Source organism: Buteo buteo, chromosome 6, assembly GCF_964188355.1.
Source record: "Buteo buteo chromosome 6, bButBut1.hap1.1, whole genome shotgun sequence".
NCBI lineage: Eukaryota > Metazoa > Chordata > Aves > Accipitriformes > Accipitridae > Buteo > Buteo buteo.
Window position 1 is genome coordinate 3,363,981 of NC_134176.1, and position 14,903 is coordinate 3,378,883.

The 14,903-nt window shown below is 40.0% G+C and overlaps 1 protein-coding gene across 2 annotated transcripts in view; it reads right to left on the reverse strand.

Moving 5' to 3' along the window:
* The window catches only part of SOS2 (SOS Ras/Rho guanine nucleotide exchange factor 2), a 55,991-nt gene that overhangs the window by 36,821 nt on the left and 4,267 nt on the right, over window positions 1–14,903 (reverse strand). Inside the window, exons 2-4 of one of the 2 annotated variants that reach the window (XM_075029442.1) lie at window positions 5,460–5,585; window positions 2,195–2,326; window positions 225–389 (exon numbers count right to left, since the gene is read on the reverse strand). In XM_075029442.1, coding sequence (XP_074885543.1) covers window positions 225–389; window positions 2,195–2,326; window positions 5,460–5,585 — 423 coding nt within the window. The remainder of the gene's footprint in view (window positions 1–224; window positions 390–2,194; window positions 2,327–5,459; window positions 5,586–14,903) is intronic. The other variant, XM_075029443.1, reaches the window with a different exon arrangement.

The following is a 14,903-nucleotide window of genomic DNA, read 5'->3' on the forward strand; positions in this document are numbered from 1 at the left end:
ATTACTGTTCCAAAACTTAACAGGCTTAACTTAAATTTAAGTCTTTACTGTGACAGGTCTGGCATGAATAAGGAGAGAAACTTCTGCATATGAATATGACCCTTCTCTCCTCTCCTATCCTACTTTGGGTATATCTTCTAAAAAAAAAAAAAAAAAAAAAAATCACCTCTAGTATCTACCTATCTACCTTTGTCCAAAAGACTATTTTAATCCCAACTCCTTACCTTATCAGCACACATTGATACTTTTATGTCCTGCTGGGAGATCTCAAAGTGTCGTATATTGAAAACATAGTTTCCAGCCAGCTTTAAAATATCAGCTGAGATGTATTCTAAGACAGCCACAATATACAGAGAGACATGGTAATCTACCTTATAACCTAGGACCTCCTGCAAATTGAAAACAAGAGAAAAAAATGCTATTTATTCCAGGAATTCATTCGGAATGACAACTAACACATTGAGTTTTCTACTGAAATTGATCTTGTTTGTGTTGATAATTTACAGTAATGTTAATAGGCAGGGCAAAGGGCATCAAATGGAAATTTGATCAGCCGCCTCAAAGGAAATGCTTGCAAATACTTCCTTGTGCTATTTTGCCACATACTGACAGATGAAAAGCTATAGAACTTTCAATAATCCTTCCTCTAAAAATGACGGTCCTAAAAATAGAGTTCCTTCAATGAAGGGACTTCACTGGAACCACTCTTGTACTTAAATTTTAGTCTATATGTATGCTTATTGCAGAACTCTGGCCCTAATCTGGACTCTTCAGAAAAAAGTATGCTTTATTTTGAATTGTTCTTGATGAAAAAAGTTGTCTTCATGAAACTACAGACTGTATGTTCAACCTGTTATGTACTGTGATCCATTTTAGTCCATCCTTTGCTAAGCTATCTGCATCTTGTATTACATAAAATAATAATTTAACAATCAAAGCCTGAACAGAGAAAAACCAGGATGAATGTTGCACGTTCTTCTTGTGACACATGCTCCATGTTCTGCAGAGAGTGTACCACACGGCCTCTTATCTGTGACAGGATGGTCAGGAATAAGTACAGCTAAGTTCATGCATTTGTATAAGGTAGTCTTGTTCTTACCATATTTTGATGCATCTTCTAAAAACCAGATTCTGTGCCTATGTCCACACATTTATAAACCAGGCTTCATAAAAGAAAGCCAGAGTTGTCTAGGAAGATTTTACTTAATGCCGTTTTTCTTAACATTTCTTCCCCTCTCATTAACTGTCACAAACTGAGACATTGTATATAAGAACACAGTGACTACACCTGAAAAAGTGCTTTAATTTCTGCTTATGCTTCAATGCAGCTGGAAACTCTGGTGCAACAATGCCACCACTGGAGAAAAGCATTTTTTAAGCTGTGAACGAAAACCAAAATAAATAGAAAAAAGAAATACCAAAAAAGAGCAGTGTCTGAACCAGCCTGAATCTATTGATCCAGCACTGATCTAAAAGTGATTAAACACTGATCTAAAAATCAGAGTACTGTTTTATCATTAAAACAAAAAAAACCCAACAACTCTACAGGGGCACAGCATGAATACATGCTTACTGTGTGACACCACATCCTGACTGTAAGCAAGGAGCTCTATACCTACTATAAGTAACATGACATCTAAGAACTGAGATGGCCAGTCTCCTCCTCAAAACCCACCAACAATAAAGTCTGTATTTGGTCTTTTGTTACACCTTTGCAGATCTATTGATTTTAAAACCAAGGCATCAGTGACATTCAACAGTAACTGAAAGGACATTGATACACATCTTAGTCAACAGTACACAAGGAACAGGATCTGCTTGTTTTCCCTTCTCGTATTTTGGCTTCTGCAGCATTTTCAAGCAAATAAAGGTGTCAAAACAGTGCTGCTGAAGTAGGTAAGGTATGTGAGTTTGTTTGCATTTTATTTACGTTAAAAACTAACTAGTCATATTTCAAAGTAGAGTAATACATTAACACACTAATGTTTAGAACATGATGAATTTAGGGATCTACTTTTATTACACAATATATTCACCCTGTTCTGTGGTAACTCTTTACCCTTTCAGCCAATATGAGAAACTTTCCTAATTTCACACAAATTGAAATGCTTTAAAGGTTATGCTGGAGGGCATAATACAGCTGGGCGTGTGTGGTGGGCAGAAGTAGCAGTCATCAGGTTCTTGGTTTAAGTACCTTTAATAAAGGATGTATTTTGTCCACAGGTAGCAGGAGAGGGTTTCTTCTTTTTCGTTTCTCTATAGCAGACTGCGCATCAGCAATCGCCCACTTGTCTATTGGATGAGGAAATGTCTTTTGAACGCGCTCCTGTCCAAACAAAGAGTGCACTTAGATTAACCACAGGAATCAAAGAGAAGTTTAAAAAAAAAACAAAACAGCAAATTACTTCCCCTTAGTATAGACAATTATCCTCCTCCTCAGTGTTTGCAACACATTTTCCTAACTGTTCTCTCCTTCTTACCCAACTCAGCTTCGCTCTTTTCAATAATCCCAAACAACCTCCCTTCCCTAAGCATGAAGAACTCCTTCAAATCTCCTGAAACAACTCCTGCTTTATGATCTTTACATCACAAGAGCAGCAAGAAACCTTAGCTGAGACCAGGAGCCAAAAATATAAACAACATCAGGAAGCACTAAACCACTTACAGTATAAATGAAAAAAACCCCAAGTTGGTATTGTTCCTATTTCATAAAAGAGTGTAACTTGTCCTACATCAGATCAAGTTTATGGCAGAAATGAAAAACAAGTGCAGGATCTTTAACTAGGAGGAGGGCTGTGATACATGAAAAAGGCTGGCTATAACACTTGGGACTCCTCAAGCCCACACAGGAGCATCTTCCCCACTGCAGAACCACTCACAGTGGCTGCAGTTTACAGCCCTCACTACCATGGTAAGCTGTATGCAATTTCAGGTTACTTTTATATAGATTCACATTGCAACAGCTGCTATAGAAATAGGCAAGATGACCCCCACAACAGAACAAACTGCTTTGGGCAGCAGTCCCCAGCTAAACACGTGCAAGACCCCAGTCCTGCTTTCCATGAAGTTTTCCGGGCTTTCCATGAAGTTCTCTGGGCTTCCCACTGCAGCCCCTGTGAGCTGAGGAATTAAATGCTGAAAAGAACTAGTCTAAACTGAACTCTGATGACTGCTTAAGTGACTTTGGAAAAAACAGGGTTTTTTAAGTTAGCTCAGGGAGGAGCAGCAATCACCTCCTGCTGCACAGCCGACTACGTGGCTCTTACTCCACCTGGCATTGCCAAGCAGGCATGGTACGCGGTGCTGTGCCGTACCCCCCTCTGCTTTGGAACCGTAACCTGGGCCACAAGGAGGCCCGCATGGGTGGCAACTCTTACAGGAGAGATTTTATAGATGAGCTGAAAAACGAGCCCAGAAAAGTGGTGAAATCTGTGTGTCTCTCTTATGAAAAGATTTTTGCACGCATTCTGAAATTTAACAGGAGGCCTGAGGTTTTCTTTTAAATATTTGCACGTGGCCATTTAACGCTCAACTTTCTGCGTCAGCTGTCTGTGCCAGGTAAACACACGGTGACCTTTCCTCTTGGACAGCAGCCGAAAGCTCTGGGCTGGTTCACCGAAATGAATTTTCCTTGAGATTCTACCAGAAGATCGCCTGCAAAATGGACGTAACGTGGCATTCAGCTGTCCTTCAACGTAACAGCGCACTTCACGAGTAACACACGCCTTTTAGTGGTTGGACTTTACTGATTACCAGTGTTTTCTTGGGAACAATTTGAAGGGCTTTTTCTATTTATAAAACCTTTATAATTTGAGATTTTAGAACTTGATCTGCAAATACTTAAGTATAATATTATGCACAAATAGCTCCATTAACTCCAGGCTGTTATGTAAATATCTGCATGATAAACCTTAGAGATCACAGCTCTCATGTTTTCTCTTAACAGCTAAAACCGGCTGAGGAACAGAGCCAAAAGCCTTCATTTGTGGATCTCGGATGCCTGCTGGCAGCACAATCTCACCCACAGCCCGTAACACAAAACTGAATTCTACTTTCCCTGCTCTGCAAGAGTCTGAATGTACTAACCTACAGAACAATAATGTTTTGGGGAACCTGTTACCACTATTTAGACCTGGCTCTGCATTTTTTAATTAAATAACTGTTGTATTGTCAAGTGCAACAATGTTTTATGACTTACAGCTTTAAAATGCCAGGTATATTTAAAATACAATACACAGGATTTAGTGTTTGCTGTGATACTCATAACCACAGTTCAGAGAGTTGTCAGTTATCTCAGAAGGCTGCATGTATTATGTGCAATTTAGCACACAGTAATTTGTGGAGCGTACACATACCCAATGAAAACTACTAATTCATAAGTACACAGGGTAATTTTATGAACTTATGACTCAGAAGCAGAAAGCTATGGAGTTGGTGTGTAGAACGATCAGTGCTATCTCAAACTGTCCTGTGTGTTGAAGGGTTTGATCAGCTGGGAACTGGAGAAAGAACGTGGAATTTCTCAGCTCCACGGCTAAAGTTCAAATCCAGACTCAAGGTAGTAACAATCCTGAGACCTATTAAGGGACTATCAAGTTTTTTGCTTTTATTTAGTCATACTATGATCTTTATGCATCAGTATTACAAAATACATTAATCATAAACCAAAATTAATAATTAATGAATTAACTCAACGTTGAATAAAGGGCAATTGCTGCATCTAATAAGAATCTAAAACCCCTCAGGCAATTATTTTCTAAAAATATGTATTATTTTTTTTTTAATTTCCATGACACACATATGGAATATTAGATGAGAACTTCATTCTGGTTTAGGCTGAAAATCCTAGACATATAGATTGATGTAAAATTAATACTCTACAAAGCTATAATGGGTCACAGCTACATGAAAGCACTTTCTCCCTCTAGACTGTATACTGAAGCGCACTCCATTAAAGCCCTCATTTTGAAACCGATGACACAAAAGCAGACAGCTGCAATAATACAAGAGCCTCAGTGAGTTCAATAAAGTTCCAGGAACATACAACTCTATTCCCTCAGCTGCACAATCCAGGCCTAACAACAGTAATCTTTCATTCCACCATTTACTTTTTTTTCCTGTATATTTATGTCAATGAGCAAGAAAACTTGCAAGGCCCTTACATTCTTAAGTCCAAGGTGTATTTGAGCAGCAAAAATCCTTCAAAGTATCCTGCATTTATAAAAATAATGCTGAAATAAAAAATTCCCACCATTTCTATTCTGAAGCCCTGTATAGGAAAATGAGTTTCCAATTAAGCTTGCTCTGTGAAATCTGAATACTATATAATCTTTTAGCATTAATAGGCTCTGCTCTTCAGAATCACCTTGCTTTAACTTCAACCCACACTGCTCAAAATATAGTAGTTCATCTTAGCGATTCTGCAAGCAAGCACTTGGTTTTCCAGTATCTAGTCTTACCTCTACATCTTGGACAGTCCGTGGCTGAGCAATGCATAGTTTGTTTAGCAGCTGAAGTATCAACTCTTCAATGTAATAGAGGGAATCTTCTTTTGCTGAAAGGTTTGGGTGAACCTGTTGCTGAACCTGTCAAAAAGAATTAGAAGAATTAGGGTTTTTTGCCATTTAAAGCTGTACAGAAGGAAGAATTGGAAAAAAGAGTACTTATATACTGTAGTGCTGCAAATTTGCACACTTCCAGTAATTTCCTGCAAGTTTTCCTATGTAGTTAAGATGGCAATTCCTATTCCTGCAAAGTTGGCATCTCTATTCAATTAAAAACTAAGTGTTTAGCCTTTACGGTGGGGAAGAAATTTCAAGCCAAGGCAGATTTCTGCCAATGATGCAGTGAAAACAATCACTTTTGGTAATTCTGCAGTTATTCATCCACAGAATGAGTAACACACAGTTATGTTACTAACCCCGCTAATGAGCACTGGGTGACTGTGAACAGAGAAGCAGCATGGACCCACCAGAGGAAGAGACTTAATAAGCAAGGACACCAGGATAAGGGAACTAACCAGTCTGGCAGGGAACTGAATTAATGCGCTGTCAAAACCTGTGGCAATAAAAAACCCACGGCCATGACACGGGAGAAGGGCAGGAACAACTCTTTGAGATTCCTCAGAGCCAGAAAACTAACTAGAACATAAAACACTGTCTGAGGCATAGAAAGAGACATGTGAAATACCTGCAACAGAGTGGAAGAACCTAAGGAAAAGCATGAGTCAAAATTCAGGAGTGTCAAGACTAGATGTGCTGTGAGAAAGGCTGACTTCCACCTCCCTTTAACGCAAGGCAGGATAATGCGTTTTATCTCACTTTACGCAGATTAATCACAGCTCTTGTTTCCAAGGCTAAGCTAGACCAGGCAACCTGAAACTGGCAACCTCAGCATGTGCCCACACAAGCTGAAGGGCCACAACTAACTCGCCCAACGTGGCTGTTTTCCTACTCAAAATCCCCCAAACCCAACCAACCACCCCACCTTAAGAAGAAGAAGAAAAAAAAAAAAAAAAGCACTCAAGAGTGAGTATATGTACTCAGTTTTCCCTGGCAGCCTCTCAATCAGGAAAGCACTAACTAGATCTTAAACTATAGCCAAAAGATTCGTAAGTAATACAATCCAGGGAAATTCCCTACTCTCACCAAACAAATTATATGTTAATCACCTCAAAAAAGTAATCTTGCATACTCACACTGGCATTCTGTACGTGGTTTCAAACACAAGACAAACAGATCAGTAGTTTCTCAGAGGAAGACGGTAACATCTTTGGGTGAATTCTGATCCTCTGAAATACATGCAACTCCTCCCTCCAAAGACAACAGGTGAGTTCACAAACACTGGGGGGCTCTGAGGGCTTCCTCCAAATTAAGTAACTAATAATTTCATAGCAATACCTTGGGGGCACTCAATGTGCAGCCCCGCAGGCTTTTGTAAATCGTGCAAAAACAAGACCAAGAAGGAAGTAAGGTGTCTGGCCGGCTTCCTTCCCTGCCGGCCACAGAGGGAGGTGGGCAGAGCTGCCCGGGAGCCAGAGCCACCACAATGAACCACTCGCTGCTCCATCTCCTGCCGTGCCACGGCCCGAAAGAATTGGGGGAACAGGACTGCGCTTTGCCCCCACACCACCACATGAGGAGAGAGGAAGAGCCAGGATGACCAACACGTATGGAGAAAAAGTGAAGATCCACGGAGCGGACCTCTAGAAGGGGCTGGTGCCGTACGTCTTCAACATCGGAGAAGCAGAGACGATGACTTGGATGGAGAAGTCTACCAACACACTGCTCAAAGACAAGGGAGCGCAGACAGGGACCCGCGATGGGAATCCAAATGTCTCAGGGGAGAGGGAAGAGGGACACACACTGAAAATGAAAACACACACTGGTGCTGATTGTACTGGAGCTGATAATTAAGGGATTGCACAGTGGTGGTGAAGACAGACTGCCAATAATGGGGGCTCCTATGTGATACCCAGGGAGAGACGCCCACCCAGGCAACAACACACATTTCTAGTGCTTAATTCTGCACTGGCATCCTTCCTTGAAAAGCGCAAGCAAAGAAACACATTAATAAAGCTGTTGTACACTAAGAGAGACGGGAATACACATTCGGCTTCTAATCCAGCTGTCCAATTTTGTTATAGAGTTTCTGTATAGCCCTGTAAGTATCATGTAGTTTCCTGCACCTCTCTGCTTCATATACCTGTTGCACAGCTGACATGTATACAAGATTGAGTACTACTGAAAGAAACAAATGAAAAAAAACCCTCAAGAAAACCAAAACCACTCCTTGAAAACACTTACTTAAGACTGCAGCTTTTCAACAATAGTCAGTGCATTTCATGTTCTTCCTGAACAGGAGAGTTTAATTCACAAAACAATGGAAAACCAGGAAGTGTCAAGTTAAGGTCCCGCCACGTATCTCTTCTACGAGCACTACTACAGCAAAAGCGTTAGCTACCTAACTAGGAAATAAGATGAAATTGTATTTCGCCCCCCAATGAACCCTTAATGATGCTCCACAGAAATGACAAGAACAGGAGCTGTAAGAAGATGAGCAAGGGAAGCTGTGCTCCCCTTAAGAGGAGATGGGGAAATCCCATTTACTGGATCAGATCGCAGCCATTCTCCTCTCACGAGGGTCGCTCATTTTAAAAACAGACATCTCTGCCGCAAAGAAAATGCCTTCACTTGTAACTAACTTCAGTTCACAGGTCTAAACAGCTCACGCCAGACTTTCCTCAGCCTTCTCAAGAGCATGTGGACATCTAACAAGGCTGAGGACAAGTAGAGGAGCATGCAGCCCTCTTCAAACCCTGGCAGAGAATCTCAGCTTCGTACAATGAACACAAACACAAGTACTGAAGTCAGTTTTGCTTCAAAAGGAGCAAAACTGACAACAAAGCCCAACATTTCTTGGTTGAGACAACTCTTCCCAGAGGATTTAGCAATCAGCTTCCATTTGAAAGGATACCGCCTGCAGCATCGCTGAAAGGTCCCAGAGGTACTCATGCACTCCCTGGCTTTAAGAGAAGTTATTTTGACATAAGTGCCGTTATTGAGAAAAAACAATTTCATAGAAAGACACTGTTTTTCATAGCAAAACAAAGACAGTTATAAAAGCCATCCACCAGCTGATCAAATCAGGTGCCACTATATCAAGGAGAGAACACTTAGTCTTCACAGTATTCACCTAGATCCTGACTGAAAGGGCTGGAAAAGCAAGGAGAGACTGATAAAACACTGATGTACGGGAAGAAGTAGGAGGAATTCCTGAGGACATGTTTCTTACAGAAGGTACATTCACTGACTTCAGGTTCAGACTGAAACATCTGAGCACAATTTTACTAGCTGGCATGGAATAATACACCATAGCTAACACAGGGCTAAATTTTGATCTGGCTTGTAACTGCTTCTTTTAAGGGTCAAAATACCTAAACCCACAACATGTTGCACTAACCAGCAAGAGCTCTGCTGCAAGAACTCTGAGCAGAAGGTACCAGAAAAATCAGATTTTTTAACCTATTTTATCTCCAAAACAAGCCAACTGAAGTGCTTGAAGTCATTAAAGAGGGAGATTAAGATTACCAGGACTATTTTTTACTGTCATTCATATAGGATTATTCCTTCACAAGCTATTCCAAGGAATAGAAATAACAGATATGAGTCCCATAAGTGTGGCATTTAAACATGGCCTTAAGGCCTGTCTGGGGGACGTGCTTTTATTTTAGATGGGAGTTCCTAAACTGCTCTCTCCCCTTGCTCGTCTTTACATCTCCCTACTCTTCCATCCCTCCGACACGTGTATATTTGATGAAAATCCAGCAGCGTCTTCACAGGGGCCTCTCCTTCCCAGGGCTGTAGCCTTCAGCAGGGCTTGCTGAGAGCTCGACTGCATCTGTACAAGCAGCGGCTCAGGAGGTGACCGAAAAACCCCTTAAAGGTAAACTGAGATCTTCCCCTTGGTTCCTCCTGCGAGGCAGGTCCTGCACCATGCCACAAAAGCTTTGAGAAAACAGGCAGCTGCAGAGATGAAGTCAAGCTCAAAATTCCTTCTCAGTGAGATGTTAATAGTCCTTACAGGCCCCTGGGAAGAAGTCTGTTAAGAAAAAATGGGGAGGAAATCTTTTCAAGAAGATAAACAGTATTAGGACTAGAAACAAACTGATCTTATTTTTCAGAGCTAATGTAATGGCAGGCTTAATTTTGAACTGCAGGAGACCCGGCATGAAGCCTGAATATCAATAATATCTGGACTTCGGGAAATTTAGAAGTCCTGAGCATAAAAGCAATGGTCAAAGGGTTGTACCTGAAACAAAAAAAAGCTAAGGAAAATAATAAGAGTCAAAACTGCAAGTCAGTACTTTTTAGCCTGTACTAATGAGAAAAAACAGCAGTTTGGTTATACTGCCTAAATATATTTTTACATAATACATATATTTTGGTAGTAAAAACACATTCAGAAAGCTCCAGTTGTTCCACAGTAAGCCCATGAGCAAAACAGGAGATTGTTCATTAAAAAACCCAAACAAACAAAAAACACAGCAGAAAAACCCCAAACCCATGACACGCACATTGACTCTTTAGACAGCGTATACCATCACAAATGTATCAATTCATATTCCTGAAAGACTAGACATATTGTTACATGGCACTTCTCTGCTTAAATTCAAAACAACTACATTTTCAGAAAACAGAATTCCAGTATTACCTGTGATTTCAGAACAAGAAGTTTCTCATTTAAAAAATGCCACCACAAAATCTGTTTGCATGATAGTGTAACATTTTTAAGCTTACTATGCTAACAGGATAGCTTAATAAATTGCCCATTAAGTTTGTAAACTGTCTGCAACAGAAACTACTCATTCCCATTTTCCCACAGAGACTGATTTCAACTTCAAAATTATTTATATTTTACATGCCTCGTAAAAACACAGTTATACTAGATCAGTGGACAAGTAAAATTTTGCAAGGCTGTTTGTTTACTTGAGGAATAAAGCATATAAATTTGGGAGCAATAAAAATAATTAGAACATAAAAGTTAAATATTTACTATCACAGGCTGGTTACAGTCTTGCCAACACTTGTCAGTATTTCCATACACTGTGTTTCAAGGTGATGAAAATGCGTCACTGACAAAGAAAGCAGCACTAGGATTGCCTCGTACCAAGATGCTGAAATCTGGGAAAAAGAAAAAAACGAACCTGACAATGTCTGGTTTTAGGTTGGGTTTTTATTCCTTCTTATCTTTTCTCTTCTAAAGATAATGCCTGCTCCAAAGACATTTTTAATCCCTCATCTGGATGATACTCCAGAGGAAGAGGGGAACCAGATGTAGTAACTTGAAGGCCTGTGATGCTCTTATTCAGTGAAAGATGACAGCATTGATATTCCCAATTTTCAAGCATAATTACAGCATAATTCTTTAGAAAGAACCAAAGATTTAAATATTTGAAGAGATATCCCAAATAAAAATGCACTGTCAACTTTTTAAAAATAACTGCACTAATTTCTAACTTTATTTCCAGTACAGCAATTTCTAGATGGCCCATCTCTCTTAAATCAAACTAATAAATGCTGATAGAGGAACAGTATGAAGTAGTCTCTTAAGCAAAACAGAACTTAATAATTTATCTACATACGACATTTTAGCTTTTTTGCTGCAATTCTAAACATTTGATGCATAGTTAGCAAAATAAAGTATTTTTATAACATGGTAACTGAGCTATGAAAAGCATCTCAGGTGCAGATCATCCGTCAGCTGTCTGACCTCAAAAACACCGACTGCTGTTAAGTGACTGCGTACAGGCGTGATTAAACAGTCATCATACACCACTACTTTAGCGTAAATATAATTTTTTTCCATCTTTAGCTATTTAACTACTATTCTGCACTAGTATATTCTCATTGAGGGGAGGGTGAAATAAAGGAGATTCGCGATGGGTAGCGCTGACAGGGATCTGCCTTCTGAAATAGCGTCGAAGACAGTTCTAAGACCTACTGGGAAGTCTGCTTGCTGCAGACAAAAACCACATTGATAATGGCACAAATGCTACTAAGCTGATGCACAGTCGGTTGATAAATTGTAAATCTAATGCAGACCATCATCCCTCCCATCTTCTTCTGCAATAAGCTGCAGTACACCTCGATGACACTCAGTGGAAAGGACTGGTGGATCGTGGCGGGCAGCACTGATTTCATCAGGCTTCTGCTAATTACTGCACAGATGGGTTTCCTCAAAGAGCTGCCCACTGGTAGTTTCTCCTGCTGGCACTTCCCTACCATGCCTCACTTCTGCTGTATCTACTCTCATCTACATTGCATATTTTGTTTCTCACATCATCTTCACAGTCTCTGCTTTTCTACCCAAACACACAAAATCTCTTTTCTTTAGTTGACTGTTTCCTTTTATATGGGAGTCAAGGAGAAACTAAAACATGCGTACGTTTACATGTACACAAACACATATATTTTAATCTTAAAAACGGATGGAAAATTAAGTATTTGAATTTTACCCATCCATATAAAATGCCTTGTTTAAATTAGGATAAACCCTGAATGAGCTAGGCACAGCCTCTGCCCTACGACACAGAAGCAGAACACCACGGTCGGTGTGGAGATTGCTGTGTGCACATCTTCCTTTAATGCTAACAGTTTCTAACTCTCCCCAAACTCTTCCACACATCACTTCCAGAGCTGACAGCTGCTCTGGACTCTGAACCCAGTGCCCGCCAGCTCCCTCTCCCCACTTTTTACATCATAGCCTTCCCAAGAACCACCGCTCACTCAGGTAGACTGAATTATTCAAACAGGCCAGTAACTTTTCAATTAGGTCTTTAGAAGATTTAAAAATAAAAATTAATTCATGAACAACACAGGCCAGCAGAGTGAGTTTTGAGATTATATTTTAAGTGAACAAACGCAGAGATGCAATAAGAATAAATGGCGAAAGGCAAAGAAGATACATACTACTTAAAAGAAAAAAAAGGCCAAACCTTGAACCTGGAGACAGTGAATTCTGTCAGAGTCATTTCTTTGTGAACCGGATGGTAACCGAAATGACATTAAAAAATTAGGGAGAATAAAGAGGCCATAAATATGGGAAAGAAAGATGTCCTCAGCACTTTTTTTTTACGTGACTAATCCGCCAAACTCAAGGAATGGCAGCACACCACTCATCTGAAAAGCCTGGCAGAAGGGGAATTGGTGAGGTAATTATAAAAGCAAACAACAGACTCAACAGCTTCTCTGGAGGAGATTAGATAATGCACTGTGCAAAGAGGAAAAGAGAGGTGAAAAACCAGGGAGCGCAGGAGAGGTGGTGGAGAGGAGACAAAGAAACACAGCAAGAGGCGAGGTGGTTCAAGTGGGAGAACATGCGTGAAATGGGATGAGAAAAGGAGAGAAGACAAACTGCCCGGCTCTCCCATCGCTCGGCTTGGGCAGCACACGAAGGGGCAAGATGACCACACGTGAGGGGGATAAAGGCACAAGGGCCAAGTGAATCGCTGCAGCCAACGGTGCAGTTTGTTTTTTCTTCCTGTGACTAGTTAGCCTGGCAAGTCTTTAAGCCAATGCAAATGCTAATTTCCATGTTCCGTTTTAACAACACAGGTAGGAAGTGTTTCTTCTGCTACTGCTGCCAAATTAAATTACACTGTTCTTACTACTTTTAAACACCTCGGATCTAAAAACTACCTTCATTTCACGTCAGTGGCTGCAAAAACACTCCTCTTACCATTTGCCAACTGCAGATTCCAGTGACAGTTCTTAAGCTAAACAGTGTAAAAAAAGGCATGAAAAAAAATAGGATTTAAGTAAAAGGACCAGTCCCCTTTGGTTCCAGATTTTATTTATGATAGTAAATATTTATGCAAGAACAAAAAAAGCCAGTCTACTTACTTCTAAGGGACTAAAACCAACCTATAATGATACCCAACTGCTACCGGGAATAAAAAAAGGTCTGGAGAAATTAGCTTATTGTTTACAGAAGGCTTGGTAGCGTCCACTACACAGGGGCTTGCCGTTCCTTTCCAGACCTCCAGCCACCCCTCGACTCTGAGCACTGTGTTGTGAGGCAAAAACGGGATCTGTGCTTCAAACTTGTAAGGTCTAGGTATTTCACAGGTAATTAAGTATCACCAGCACTTCCCTTATTCGCCATTCTCCCGAGCTGAGGCATTCATGTTTGTATCAACTGCGAATCTGCAAAGGTCCAGGCTTCAGGGCTCAAGTAAGTGTCTTTATTAGAAGTCAAATGACCCAACAGATTTCAAACCTAAATATAACTATTCTTTTAAAACATTGTAACAAGCAACTTCACAGTTGAAATTATAATGCATTAAATAATAATAATGCATGCTAATGAAATTAGGATGCATTAAATAATAATCCATTATAATGACACTATAACACATTAAATAATTCTAACCCAAGGGGGCCTGATCCTGCAACGGAAACCATGCAGGCAAACTGCCCTCGACAGAGCAGTGAAGAAAATGGGGCAGCCCTTGCACGTACCCTATTACTGACCAGAACCCTAACCATGCAACCTTACGCAAGAGCTGTGTCATTATACATTAACTCCCACGTTTTAAAATATAGAGAAGCACTGAATTAATGTAAACTTCAAAAATGTCCTCAAAATGGCCTTTTATGTTTCTGTATGCAACATTTGCTAAGAATAAACCCTTTAGTCATGCTCTAGAAATCTGATGAGTAGTCCAGAGCAATAGTGGAATTGTTTTAGAAAATGCAAATAGTGTACAGTGCCATGATTACACCAATATGTGTAGTGCCCACAGAAATGTATTAACTGTTTGACAGTCTCTATTTGTAGATAATGGAGAAAATCAAAACAATAATACCTATGAGATGCTTGTGAATGTAATTTAGAAAAAAAATCAAAGAACAAAGCAACTGAATACACAGCTCTTGTATACAGAAATATATATTTAATTTGCCAGTGGGTTTTTAAGAGCACACACAAATGATAATGCACACTAAGAACACACATGAATATTTTAGGGCAAATGAATCCATTTATATAGATCCAACAACACATTCTGCATTATTTTCAAAAATACACACTAGTTCTATGGAGTCACCCGTTTCATTTTGAAAACTCGTTCCAAAAAACTGGGATAGAGGTTCATTCCAGGTAGCAATGGAAAATGATTGGTGTTGATGTTTTCAATTAAAATTCTGAAAAAACTTTTATACAATGCATACCCAGTACATTAAAACTGGGACCTTCAGCCTGCTGGTGGCAGTTAGACTCTGCTGCTACCATCGAGATCCGTGCATGATTTTCTTAGGCTGCCCTCTAATCCCAGTCTAAGATTAATAGATACGACATCAAAGCATTGATAACAACCTGCAGAATCAATTCAGTTCTGGAAA